Source organism: Salmo trutta, chromosome 4 (genome assembly GCF_901001165.1).
Source record: "Salmo trutta chromosome 4, fSalTru1.1, whole genome shotgun sequence".
Classification (NCBI taxonomy): Eukaryota; Metazoa; Chordata; class Actinopteri; order Salmoniformes; family Salmonidae; genus Salmo; species Salmo trutta.
In genome coordinates, this window is record NC_042960.1 from 15252287 (window position 1) to 15265595 (window position 13309).

The window sequence follows — 13309 nt, forward strand, 5'->3', positions numbered from 1 at the left end:
TGAATAATCAAAGCAACATAACTTTAATTCCAGTTAATAGTCTTCATTTTCAGTACATACAAGCATTTATTATCCATGTTAAGATATACAGAATACTTTACATTCTCATTTGAGGATACAATTTCAGAGGACAATGTGGATATTGAAATCATGTGACCTGTCAGTATGTTTACAATTTGAAAATGTGCATTTTAAAATATCTGGAAAAAACAGTTTCCTTTCCATCGTTGAATCAGTGTGTGTGATTGACAGGAGAGATGATGAGAGGGGCTGAGTTTTTACCATCATCATCACCAGGGTTGTTGAAGTATGGAAAGAGTTTCTCTGTAAAGGTGCAGCCAGTGAAAGAGTAGATATGAGACTTGGCCTCCACATCATAAAAGGAGACCAGACCCTCCTCATAGTCCACAAACACCCCCACCTTCTGGGGCTTCTCTCTCAGGGAGAGGAGGACAGGGGGGGAGGTGCAGCCTTGGTACACATTCCCATCACTTAGTACCATAGTCCAGAGTCCATCCCCAGGGCTCAATGTGATAATCCCCTTCCTGTCAGTAGACTCTCTGGCCAGTCCTAAACTCCAAATAGTCTTCCCCTTAACCATCACCTCATAGTAAAATCTTCCTGAGGAGAAGCCATCCTTTCCAAGGACAATCCAATGCTGGTTAAACCTTTTTGGATTGTCAGGAAGATTCTGTGGTGTGTTTCCACGTCTTACTTGTTTCCCATCTTCAGACAGGATGAGATAGAGATTTGCTGTATCAGGGTCCAGAGTCACATCCACCGCATACTGCTGAATCCTCTGCAGTTTGACTTCAGGCAGCTTTTCCATCTCTTTACTCAGTGCTTCTTCCATCTGGGACACAGCTCTCCTCACAGTCCCCACACACAGATCACTGTGAACACTGATCTCAGACCAGTCCTTGGTGGGTGGAGGGGTGTACACTATGGACGGGAAGTCCTGGAGAAGTTGGAGGTGGTCCTCAGTCTGTGAGAGCTGCTTCAGATCAGTGCTTCTCCTCTTTAGCTCAGTGATTTCCTGCTCCAGCTCTTTAATGAACCCTTCAGCCTGCCTCTCTACTGCTTTCTGATTCTCCTCAATGACCTCAATGAGCTCAGCCTGGCTTTTCTCAATGGAACGAACCAGAGCAGTGAAGACCTGCACGCTGTCTGCTATCTCCCTCTCTACATCTCTCTTGCTGAGATCTACTGAGAGTCTGATCTCTTCAACCTTCTTCAGTCTCTCCTGGATAATCAGCTGCACTTCTGCCTCAGTTTCCCCCAGCTGAGCCTTCCTCTCTCCACACTCTTCCTCTATAGGGACAGTGTCATGAGTCTTGTGGTCTGCCTGACACACACATGTTTGACACACACATGTCTGGTCAGTCCTACAGAACAGCTCCAGGAGTCTGTCATGCTTTTTACAGATCCTGTCTTCCAGGTTCTCCACAGGGTCGATCAGTTTGTGTCTCTTTAAGGCTGGGGCTATCTGATGATGCTCCAGGTGAGTCTCACAGTAAGAGGTTAGACACACCAGGCAGGACTTCATGGCACTGAGCTTCTTCCCAGTGCAGACATCACAAGCTACTTTTCCGGGTTTGGGAGGGGACTCATCTTTACCTCTGTCTCTCATCCGTTTAAAATTCTCTACAACCTGTCTTAACGTTGTGTTGACACGAAGCTCAGGTTGTCTGTAGAACTTCTCCTTACACAGAGGACATTGGTACAGGTCATTGCTATCCCAGTACTTAGTGAGACATGTGATGCAGAAGCTGTGTCCACATGAAGTGGTGACTGGCTCAGTGAACACATCCAGACAGATGGAGCACAGGAACTGCTCTTCAGAAAGTAGAATGCTGGATGAAGCCATATCTAGAGAGAGAGAGAACAAAGTCGAAACTGTAAAGCATAGTTAAAGTTCAAAGTTTTTATTTAGCAAATTGCAGCAAACCTTCAGATCAAAATAATAATAGACTCCAGCTCCAGAATATAATCAATCAGTCATTAATACAATATTTATGTTTTTAACGGAGCCTATTCCATTTCCTGGAAAAGGTCAGCTCTCAATAGTTTCAGTGTCATTGTCAACACGGCATTAAGAGACATTAACCAATCTTGATTAAAGTTGTTTAGCCGTACTACATATAGTATAAATTTGACAATGTACTAAATATAGTTAAACATATGTAACGTTACTGTAGATGAAGAAAACAGGAGATTACCATAAAATAAATATACAAGGTAATATTTCTTCCTGATTGTGTAAATCTCTACTCACCTGTCTGTGTAAAATAGTGTGAACCTGTTCTCTGATTTTGCTCTAGTATTTACTGTAGTTTAAAAAACATAGGAGGCTGTGTAGCCGTTTAAGAGAGATTTCTGAAGAGTTTGAGAGAGGTTATTCATGTGTGCAACATACAGCATATCTAGCAACTTCAGTTTCACTTTAGCAAAGTGACATCAACATGCTGCTCCCCACACAGTGCTGGTCTGGAACAGAATTAACCCTTCACATGGCTGCGCTCTCTTCATTCTTGATACATTGTTTTACCTTCTCAATACAAACATGGTTAACAGTTTAAACAGGAGTGTTATAATTGTTTCACTGATCTAGGTAGAATAAGTGCGAATCAGAAATGTGAAACAAGGACCTATTGCAGGTGTATAGAAGGTTTTCTGACATCAACAACAACAGAATTCTAATTCCACATTGGAATGAAGAGGTAATGGCAGTCTTGTTAGATTTTACCATTCATTATGAAGCAAGAAATGTCCCAGATTGTGCCTTTAAACATACTCACTTTGACTTATACCAACTACCAGTTTATCAAGTCAAGCCAGACAATGGGTGAAAGGAGAAAATGCAGAATGTCTTTACTGTTTGTAGGAAAATGCCTGTTCTCGCTGTATGCTGAAAGCCTGCATCTGCTGCTTGTGGTGCCTGAAGAAGTGTCTAATGAAATGCAGGTCCTACAAATATTGAGGTTGTTTTATGTTAAAGACAATGCATGATCATCACTGACAATCCCTAAATAGTGGCAACATTGGGTCATTACTGCTTATTGAGTTTGTAATTATGTATTCATTGAACAAGGGACGTCTAAGCCACAAAATCAACCTTTGCGGTGCACATTACCATCATCAGTCAAATCAAATCAAATGTATTTATAGAGCCCTTCTTACATCAGCTGATATCTCAAAGTGCTATACAGAAACCCAGCCTAAAACCCCAAACAGCAAGCAATGCAGGTGTAGAAGCACAGTGGCTAGGAAAAACTCCCTAAAAAGGCCAAAACCTAGGAAGAAACCTAGAGAGGAACCAGGCTATGAGGGGTGGCCAGTCCTCTTCTGGCTGTGCCGGGTGGAGATTATAACAGAACATGGCCAAGATGTTCAATTGTTCATAAATAACCAGCATGGTCAAATAATAATAATCACAGTTGTTGTCGAGGGTGCAACAGGTCAGCACCTCAGGAGTAAATCTCAGTTAGCTTTTCATAGCCGATCATTGAGAGTATCTCTACCGCTCCTGCTGTCTCTAGAGAGTTGAAAACAGCAGGTCTGGGACAGGTAGCACATCCGGTGAACAGGTCAGGGTTCCATAGCCGCAGGCAGAACAGTTGAAACTGGAGCAGCAGCACGGCCAGGTGGACTGGGGACAGCAAGGAGTCATCATGCCAGGTGATCCTGAGGCATGGTCCTAGGGCTCAGGTCCCCCGAGAGAGAGAAAGAGAGAAAGAGGAAATTAGAGAGAGCATACTTAAATTCACACAGGACACTGGAGAAATACTCCAGATATAACAGACTGACCCTAGCCCCCCGACACATAAACTACTGCAGCATAAATACTGGAGACTGAGACAGGAGGGGTCAGGAGACACTGTGGCCCCATCCGATGATACCCCCGGACAGGGCCAAACAGGCAGGATATAACCCCACCCACTTTGCCAAAGCACAGCCCCCACACCACTAGAGGGATACCTTCAAGCACAAACTTACCATCCTGAGTCAACATGCTTTTGAGGCATCAGAGAGAATGCTAAAATGTAAAGTGCTTTAGGTGAAAGATACATATTTCACACACTGTGCATCTCTAGAGTAAGCATGTGTCCCTCATCCATTGGTCTAATAGGCCTACTGTGCTCCCTGGGAAACCAAGCCACACACAGCGTATGCATTGTCTAAGCCACATTCTCATACTACCTACCTCTTAAAAGACAACCATCAGGGGCTACAGCCAACATTGCCAGAATGTCCTAACTTTGCCTGTGTCAACTGCATTCTATCTGGAGAGGAGAAGATGCCATCTCATGTGATGCTGTCATACCAGTGGCACGACCAGGCCCTGGTGGAAAGGATCTTTGATCGTCCCTAAGAAGATGGCCTGCCAGTGTGGATTGATGTTGAAGGAGGGGTGACAGGGAACATCAATGACGTGAAAATATGGCCCTGTGGATCAATCAATCATATATAATGCAGACAGTGTTAAGTGATATTGTCCAAACATGTGTGTAAAATACAATTGGTGCACATTAGGCTCAATCAAACACAAATAGTTTTTTTAGAAAACAAAATGTGAATCCAGGAACCCTGTCCTCACCCACATCCACAACCAGCTCAAAGGAAAAGTATGGATTTTATCAAATTCACCCACGTCCACAACCAGCTCAAAGGAAAAGTATGTATTGTATGTACTTGCACAGTATCAACACCCAGCTTAAAGGCCCTGCGCAGTCAACATTTTAAATCCAGAGGAGCAACTTCGAGAGACTTCCAAAAGGCTTGCGAAACAGACCAATTAGACCAGGCCGGGGTTTTGGGTTTGAAAGTCAATGAGGGAAGTGAACAATGCTTCCCTACCTGTCCATTTTCTCTAACTCTAAAGTCACAACCTCGATTCAAACCAATGTCTTCAGTCTTTGAACATGTTATTACTCCAACCTCGTGAAAGTGACAAATTGACACGTTTTCATTTGTCAAAAACAACTTCATATCGAAGGACTGCCTTTGATTTTACGGCCTCCAAAGGCGCAATTCGGCACGAAACGACCGGTAGACCTGATGACGTGCTTCTACGCTGTGCATCTGATTAGCTAGCCAACATCACCATGATGTCGCCTACAAGTGTGACGGGGATTTCTATTGGAGAAGCAGTTTCTGCCTATCTTCATACTCTACTGTCTTTGCTAACATAGTAAAAGTGTGAAAGAATTTGATCAGTGTTATTTCCTGATAGTTTCTGGTTATAAATACAATCTACACAGGACCTTATAATCAGCAGGTGTTGCATGCGTGGACTTATAGCCTGCCTGGTGACATCACCAGCCGATATAAGTTAATAGACCAATAACAGAGAGTTACAAACCTCTCTGCCAGTAACAGCTAGTTTTCAGGTTACATCTCCCTCCCATTAGGCCCTTCCAATTAGGTCCCTCACTCAGACCACTCCCAGACAGTCCTAGCAAAATTCTTGCTTGAGCAATCGTTTTTTTGCTAAATATAAATAAATAAATATTTGTTTTACCATTTTATTGGAAACTATTACAGTAATGTTATCCAGCAATGATTTGATATTGAGATGAAAACGGCTACATTGGGCCTTTAAAGGCACAGTATGTCCCTTGTCATATTCAGTGTCTTAGATCCAGAGCCAGCGCAAAGGCTGAGTATGTCCCTTATCACGTTCACTTAGATTATCAATAACCAGCTTTAAGGCAGACTAAGTCCTTTGTCACATTCACCTACATCCACAAACAGTTCAAAAGCTTAGTACGTCCTTTATCATCAACTAGATTCAGCAGCGGGCCATTTTGTTTTGAGCGGATGGTTGAGGGCCAGAACATAATTACACATCGTTTGTAGATTGTACATTTTTAGAATGGGTGGCCAGTAATAATCTGGTCCTGATCATCTCTAAAACTAAGAGCATTATATTGGGTTCAAATCATTCCCTAAATTCTAGACTTCAGTTGAATCTTGTAATGAATGGTGTGGATGTTGAGCAAATTGAGGACATGAAATGACTTGATGTTACCTCATGGTAAAAACATATAGATTCAATGGTTGTAAAGAGGGGGAAAGGTCTGTCCGTAATAAAGAGATGCTCTGCGTTTAAGACACCACACTCCACATAGCAAGTTCTGCAGGCTCTAGTTTTATCTTATCTTGATTATTGTCTAGTCATATGGTCAAGTGCTGCAAGGACGGACCTAGTTTAGTTGTAGCTGGCCCAGAATAGTGTGGCACGTTTTGCTCTTCATTGTAATCAGAGGGCTAATATTAATACTAGGCATGCCAGTCTCTCTTGGCTAAGAGTTGAGGACAAACTGACTGCATCACTTCTTGTTTGTATAAGAAACATATGTTGGAAATTCCAAATTGTTAGCATAGTCAACTTATGCACAGCTCTGACACATACACTTACCCCACCAGACATGCCACCAGGGGTCTTTTCACAGTCCCTAGTTCCAGAACAAATTCAAGGAATCAAACAGTATTATACAGAGCCATGAATGTATGGAACTCCATTCCATCTCATTAGCGCAAGTATTGAAGAGCAAACCTGGTTTCAAAAAACAAATAAAGCAACACCTCATGACACCACGCCTCACCCCCATGTGACCTACTTTTGTGTGTATGTAGTGACATGTATATGTAACTGATAGATGAACATTAGATGTTAATATTTTAAATGTATGTACATTTTCAAGTATTTTGTCTGTAATGTATTTTTTGTTATGTGTTGGACCCCAGTAAAACTAGCTGTTGCCATTGACGTCGGCAAATGGGGATCCTAATAAATTAAATGAAAAAATGACTGCACAAAGCACAAACAGATATAACATTTGATACAATATAAACGTAATAATTTCAAACCTTGCTTACATTTGTATACTATTACGTGTCTCTCTATTATGCGTTGGAATACTTTGGAACAGATTTCCAAAATGTAAATAAATTGGAGATTATTTCCTGGTGTTTTTACACTCTTATATGTCCAACACTTGGGGAACCCTGCTTTAAAGGAACATTTTCCTTAAAATAATTGTGGGTAAATTATATAAATAATCAAAGCAACATACCTTGTATAACTTTTATTTAAATTCATTCCAGTTGATAGTCTTCGTTTTTAGCAAATACAAGCATTTATTATCCGTGGTTTAGATGTACAAAACCGTTTCCATTTTCATTTGTTGATACTATTTCAGAGGACATCTGTGGATATTCTAATCGTGTGCCAAGTCACATGAATAAATATACTATTTTGTAAATATATTGATATATTTCATGATTTGTAAGTTATAAGTTAGTTCCATTGTTTAATCAGTGTGTGTGATTGACAGGAGATATGATGAGAGGAGCTGAGTTTTTACCATCATCATTTTCACAGGGGCTGAAGTATGGGTAGAGCTTCTCAGTGAAGGTGCAGCCAGTGAAAGAGTAGATATGAGACTTGGCCTCCACATCATAAAAGGAGACCTGACCCACCTCATAGTCCACAAACACGCCCACCTTCTGGGGTTTCTCTATCAGGGAGAGAGACACTTGGGGGGAGGCACAGGCTGTGTACTGATTCCAATCCCTCAGGACCACAGTCCAGACTCCATCCTCAGAACTAGGTGATATAATCCCCTTCCTGTCAGTGGACTCTCTGGCCACTCCTAAATCCCAGTCAGTCTTCCCCTTAACTGTCACCTCATAATAAAATCTTCCTGAGGAGAAGCCATCCTTTCCAAGGACAATTAAATACCGATTAAACCTTTTTGGATTGTCAGGAAGATTCTGTGGTGTATTTTGAAGTCTTACTTGTTTCCCATCCTCAGACAGGATGAGATAGAGATTTGCTGTATCATGGTCCAGAGTCACATCCACTGCATACTGCTGAATCCTCTTCAGTTTGACTTCAGGCAGCTTCTCCATCTCTTTATTCAGTGTCTCCTCCAGCTGAGACACAGCTCTCCTCACAGTCCCCACACACAGATCACTGTGAACACTGATATCAGACCAGTTCTTGGTGGGTTGAGGGTTGCACACTATGGATGGGAAGCTCTGGAGAAGTTGGAGGTGGTCCTCAGTCTGTGAGAGCTGCTTCAGATCAGTGCTTCTCCTCTTTAGCTCAGTGATTTCCTGCTCCAGATCTTTAATGAGCCCTTCAGCCTGCCTCTCTACTGCTTTCTGCTTCTCCTCAATCACCTCAATCAGTTCCGCCTGGCTTTTCTCAATGGAGCGAACCAAAGCAGTGAAGACCTGTAGGCTGTCTGCTATCTCTCTCTCTGCATCTCTCTTGCTGAGATCTACTGAGAGATTGATCTCTTTAACCTTCTTCAGTCGCTCTTGGATAATCAGCTGCACTTCCGCCTCAGTTTTCCCCAGCTGAGCCTTCCTCTCTCCACACTCTTCCTCTATAGGGACAGTGTCATGAGTCTTGTGGTCTCCCTCAGTGCAGAACTGACACACACATGTCTGGTCAGTCCTACAGAACAGCTCCAGGAGTCTGTCATGCTTCTTGCAGATCCTGTCTTCAAGATTCTCCACAGGGTCGACCAGTTTGTGCCTCTTGAAGGCTGGGGCTATCTGATGAGGATCCAGGTGAGTCTCACAGTAGGAAGCCAGACACACCAGGCAGGACTTCAGGGCCTTGCGCTTCGTCCCAGTGCAGACGTCACAGGGCACTTTTCCAAGTTTGGCAGGGGACTCATCTTTACCTCTGTCTCTCAAGCTTTTAAAATTCCCTACAACTTCTCTTAACATTGTGTTGACACGAAGTTTAGGTCGTTTGGAGAATTTCTCCTTACACAGCGGACAGTGACACAGGTCCTTGCTATTCCAGTACTTTGTGATACAGGCAATGCAGAAGTTGTGTCCACATGAAGTGGTGACTGGCTCAGTGAACACATCCAGACAGATAGAGCACAGGAACTGCTCTTCAGACAGGAGAATGCTGGAGGAAGCCATATCTAGACAAAGGTAGAACTATAAATTATTTCCTGGAATGATTCAGCTCTCGATAGTTTCAGTGCCACTGTCAACATGGCATTTAGAGACACTAACCAATGTTGATTAAAGTTGTTTCACCATACAACATACAGTTTAAATTAGTCATGGTACAAAATTAAGTTAAACATAGGTACTGTAGTCGATAAAGAAAACAAGAGAATACAAGAATTCACACAGTAGAATGTATCTTCACCTGCCCTTGTTAATCTCTACTCACCTGTATCTGTGTGTGTGAAAGAGTGTGGGTGCTTTCTCAGATTTTTTGGTACTATATAGTGTAGTATTAAAAAAAGAGCTGCCTTAGCATTTTTTCAGAAGAGTTAGAACGTTTGCTTGTGTGCGCAACATACGGTACGTCTACACACTTCAGTTTCACTTAAGTAAAGTGACGTTGACATGCTGCTCCCCACCCAATGCTGCTCTGTGCTCTGGAACATAATTAACCCTTCACATGTCTGATCTCTCTTCATTCTTGATACATTCTTGATACAAAAGTGTGAATCAGAAATGCTAAACAAGGAATTACTGCAGATGTATTGAAGTTTTTCTTTAAAGACATCAACTACAATAGAATTCACAGGGGATAAACAAATACTGTCAGTCTAGGTACTTCTATTTAACCTTTATTTAACTAGACAAGTCAGTTAAGAACAAATTCTTACTTACAATGACGGCCTACCAAAAGACAAAAGGCCTCCTGCCGAGACAGGGGCTAGGATTAAAATGTGTAAATAAATGAAATATAAATATAGGACAAAACGTACATCACGACAAGAGAGACAACACAACACTACATAAAGAGAGACCTAAGACAACACCATAGCAAGGCAGCAACACATGGCAACACAGCATGGTAGCAGCACAACATAACAACAACATGGTAGCAACACAACATGGTAGCAGCACAAAACATGGTACAAACATTATTGGGCACAGACAACAGCACAAAGGGTATGAATGTTGAGACAACAATACATCACGCAAAGCAGCCACAACTGTCAGTAAGAGTGTCCATGATTGAGTCTTTGAATGAAGAGAATGAGATAAAACTGTCCAGTTTGAGTGTTTGTTGCAGCTCGTTCCAGTCGCTAGCTGCAGCGAACTGAAAAGAGGAGCGACCCAGGGATGTGTGTACTTTGGGGACCTTTAACAGAATGTGACTGGTAGAACGGGTGTTGTATGTGGAGGATGAGGGCTGCGGTAGATATTTCAGATAGGGGGGAGTGAGGCCTAAGAGGGTTTTATGAATAAGCATCAACCAGTGGTTCTTGCGATGACCAGTTTACAGAGATGACCAGTTTACAGAGGAGTATAGAGTGCAGTGATGTGTCCTATAAGGAGCATTGGTGGCAAATCTGACGGCCAAATGGTAATGAACCGCTCGAGAGCACCCTTACCTGCCGATCTATAAATTACATCTCTGTAATCTAGCATGGGTAGGATGGTCATCAGAATCAGGGTTAGATTGGCAGCTGGGGTGAAAGAGGAGCGATTATGATAGAGGAAAAGTCTAGATTTAACTTTAGCTTGAGAAAGCTTGTTGGACACTAAGAAAGCTTTGTTGTAGAGCATTTAACACAAAATCCGGGGAGGGGCCAGCTGAGTATAAGACTATCATCTGCATATAAATGGATGTTTCCTACTGCCTGAGCTATGTTGTTGATGTAAATTGAGAAGAGTGTGGGGCCTAGGATCGAGCCTTGGGGTACTCCCTTGGTGACAGGCAGTGGCTTAACCTCTCTAGGGGAGGTGGGACGAAATCGTCCCACACTATTCAACAGCCAGTGAAAAATCAGAGCGCCAAATTTAAAACCACAAAATGTCATAATTCAAAGTTCTCAAACATAGGACTATTTTACACCATTTTATAGATACACTTCTCCTGAATCGAACCATGTTGTCCGATTTCCAAAAGGCTTTACAGCGAAAGCAAAACATTAGATTATGTTAGGAGAGTACATAGACACAAAAATCCACACAGCCATTTCCAAGCAACTAGCATGCATCACAAATACCCAAAACACAGCTAAATGCAGCACTAACCTTTGATGATCTTCATCAGATGACACTCCTAGGACATTATGTTATCCTGTTAGGGACAGATGTTCCGCTAGCGGAACGCCTCACCAATATCCAATGGTATAGAGTGGCGCGAATTACAAATACCCCAAAAATGCAAAAAACTTCAATTTTTCAAACATATGACTATTTTACACCATTTTAAAGACAAGACTCTCCTTTATCTAACCACATTGTCCGATTTCAAAAAGGCTTTACAACAAAAGCAAAACATTAGATTATGTCAGGAGAGTACCGAGCCAGAAATAATCACACACCCATTTTTCAAGCTAGCATATAATGTCACAAAAACCAAAACCACAGCTAAATGCAGCACTAACCTTTGATGATCTTCATCAGATGACACTCCTAGGACATTATGTTATACAATACATGCATGTTTTGTTCAATCAAGTTCATATTTATATCAAAAAACAGCTTTTTACATTAGCATGTTTTGTTCAGAACTAGCATACCCACCGAAAACTTCCGGTGAATTTACTAAATTACTCACGATAAACGTTGACAAAAAACATAACAATTATTTTAAGAATTATAGATACAGAACTCCTTTATGCAATCGCGGTGTCCGATTTTAAAATAGCTTTTCGGTGAAAGCACATTTTGCAATATTCTGAGTAGATAGCCCGGCCATCATGGCTAGCTATTTTGACACCCACCAAGTTTGGCACTCACCAAACACAGATTTACTATAAGAAAAATTGGATTACCTTTGCTGTTCTTCGTCAGAATGCACTCCCAAGACTTCTACTTCAACACCCAATGTTGTTTTGGTTCCAAATAATCCATAGTTTTATCCAAATAGCTCCGTTTTGTTCGTGCGTTCAAATCACTATCCGAAGGGTGACGCGCCGTCGCGTTTCGTGACAAAAAAATTCAAAATATTCCAATACCGTACTTCGAAGCATGTCAAACGCTGTTTAAAATCAATTTTTATGCAATTTTTCTCGTCAAATAGCGATAATATTCCAACCGGGAGACGTTGTATCCGTTCAAACACTGAAAGAAGAAAATGGAGTCATCACATGCACGCGTGCGCCAGTGCCATTGTTCTCAGAAGTACCACTCTCCAAAACCCATACTGTTTTTCGCCCAGAGACTGCAGAGTTATCATTCCACATTCTGGTGCCTTCTGAGAGCCAATGAAAGCCTTAGAAAATGTCACGTTACAGCAGAGATCCTGTATTTTCGATAAAGAGGCTACAGAAGGCCAAGAAATGGTCAGACAGGGCACTTCCCATATAGAATATTCTCAGGTTTTGGCCTGCCATATGAGTTCTGTTATAGTCACAGACACCATTCAAACAGTTTTAGAAACTTTAGGGTGTTTTCTATCAAATCTACTAATAATATGCATTTTCTAGTTTCTGGGCAGGAGTAATAACCAGATTAAATCGGGTACGTTTTTTATCCGGCCGTGAAAATACTGCCCCCTATCCCAAACAGGTTATACAATACATGCATGTTTTGTTCAATCAAGTTCATATTTATATCAAAAAACAGCTTTTTACATTAGCATGTGATGTTCAGAACTAGCATACCCACCGAAAACTTCCGGTGAATATACTAAATTACTCATGATAAACGTTAACAAAATACATAACAATTATTTTAAGAATTATAGATACAGAACTCCTTTATGCAATCGCGGTGCCAGATTTTAAAATAGCTTTTCGGCGAAAGCACATTTTGTAATATTCTGAGTACATAGCTCGTCCATCACAGGCTAGCTATTCAGACACCTGCAACGTCGGGGCTCAATAAACTCAGAATTACTATTAGAAAAATTGGATTACCTTTGCTGTTCTTCGTCAAAATGCACTCCCAGGACTTCTACTTCAACAACAAATGTTGTTTTGGTTCCAAATAATCCATAGTTATATCAAAATACCTCCGTTTTGTTCGTGCGTTCGGGTCACTATCCAAATGGTAATGCGCGAGCGCATTTTGTGACAAAAAATGTCAAAATATTCCATTACCGTACTTAGAAGCATGTCAAACGCTGTTTAAAAACAAATTTTATGCTACTTTTCTCGTAAATTAGCGATAATATTCCAACCGGGCAACGTTGTATTCATTCAAAGACTGAAAGAAAAAAATGGAGAAGTCTCGTGAACGCGCATCTCAGTCTCACTGTCCCCAGGCTGACCACTTACAATCTCTGCTGCTGTACATTGCCCAGAGACAGCAGACACCCCATTCCACTTTCTGGCGGCTTTAGAGAGCCAATGGAAGC

At 41.6% G+C, this 13309-nt stretch overlaps 2 protein-coding genes across 4 annotated transcripts in view; both read right to left on the reverse strand.

Annotated features, from left to right (window-relative positions):
• Nucleotides 1-13309, reverse strand: part of LOC115191886 (E3 ubiquitin-protein ligase TRIM39-like) — a 25232-nt gene continuing 11923 nt past the window's right edge. The window contains exons 1-2 of one of the 2 annotated variants that reach the window (XM_029749886.1): nucleotides 2276-3224; nucleotides 1-1869 (exon numbers count right to left, since the gene is read on the reverse strand). In XM_029749886.1, the coding sequence (XP_029605746.1) occupies nucleotides 233-1867 (1635 nt within the window). In that variant the 5' untranslated portion in view covers nucleotides 1868-1869; nucleotides 2276-3224 and the 3' untranslated portion in view covers nucleotides 1-232. Of the gene's footprint in view, nucleotides 1870-2275; nucleotides 3225-13309 lie in introns of those variants that run through there. The other variant, XM_029749887.1, reaches the window with a different exon arrangement.
• LOC115191887 (E3 ubiquitin-protein ligase TRIM39-like) lies at nucleotides 3862-9358 on the reverse strand. 2 transcript variants are annotated; one of them, XM_029749889.1, is made up of 3 exons: nucleotides 9212-9358; nucleotides 7804-8954; nucleotides 3862-4446 (listed from the first exon to the last, which is right to left on the reverse strand). In XM_029749889.1, the coding sequence occupies exons 2-3, from the start codon at nucleotides 8950-8952 to the stop codon at nucleotides 4369-4371; spliced, it is 1227 nt and encodes a 408-aa protein (XP_029605749.1). In that variant the 5' UTR covers nucleotides 8953-8954; nucleotides 9212-9358; the 3' UTR covers nucleotides 3862-4368. The 2 variants fall into 2 exon arrangements, with proteins under 2 accessions (XP_029605749.1, XP_029605748.1); XM_029749888.1 differs by lacking the exon at nucleotides 3862-4446 and having other exon boundaries at nucleotides 7077-8954.

Bases quoted from the DNA above. Each gene is read 5' to 3' on its own strand.
- LOC115191887 (XM_029749888.1), bottom strand. From the start codon at position 8,952: ATGGCTTCCTCCAGCATTCTCCTGTCTGAAGAGCAGTTCCTGTGCTCT.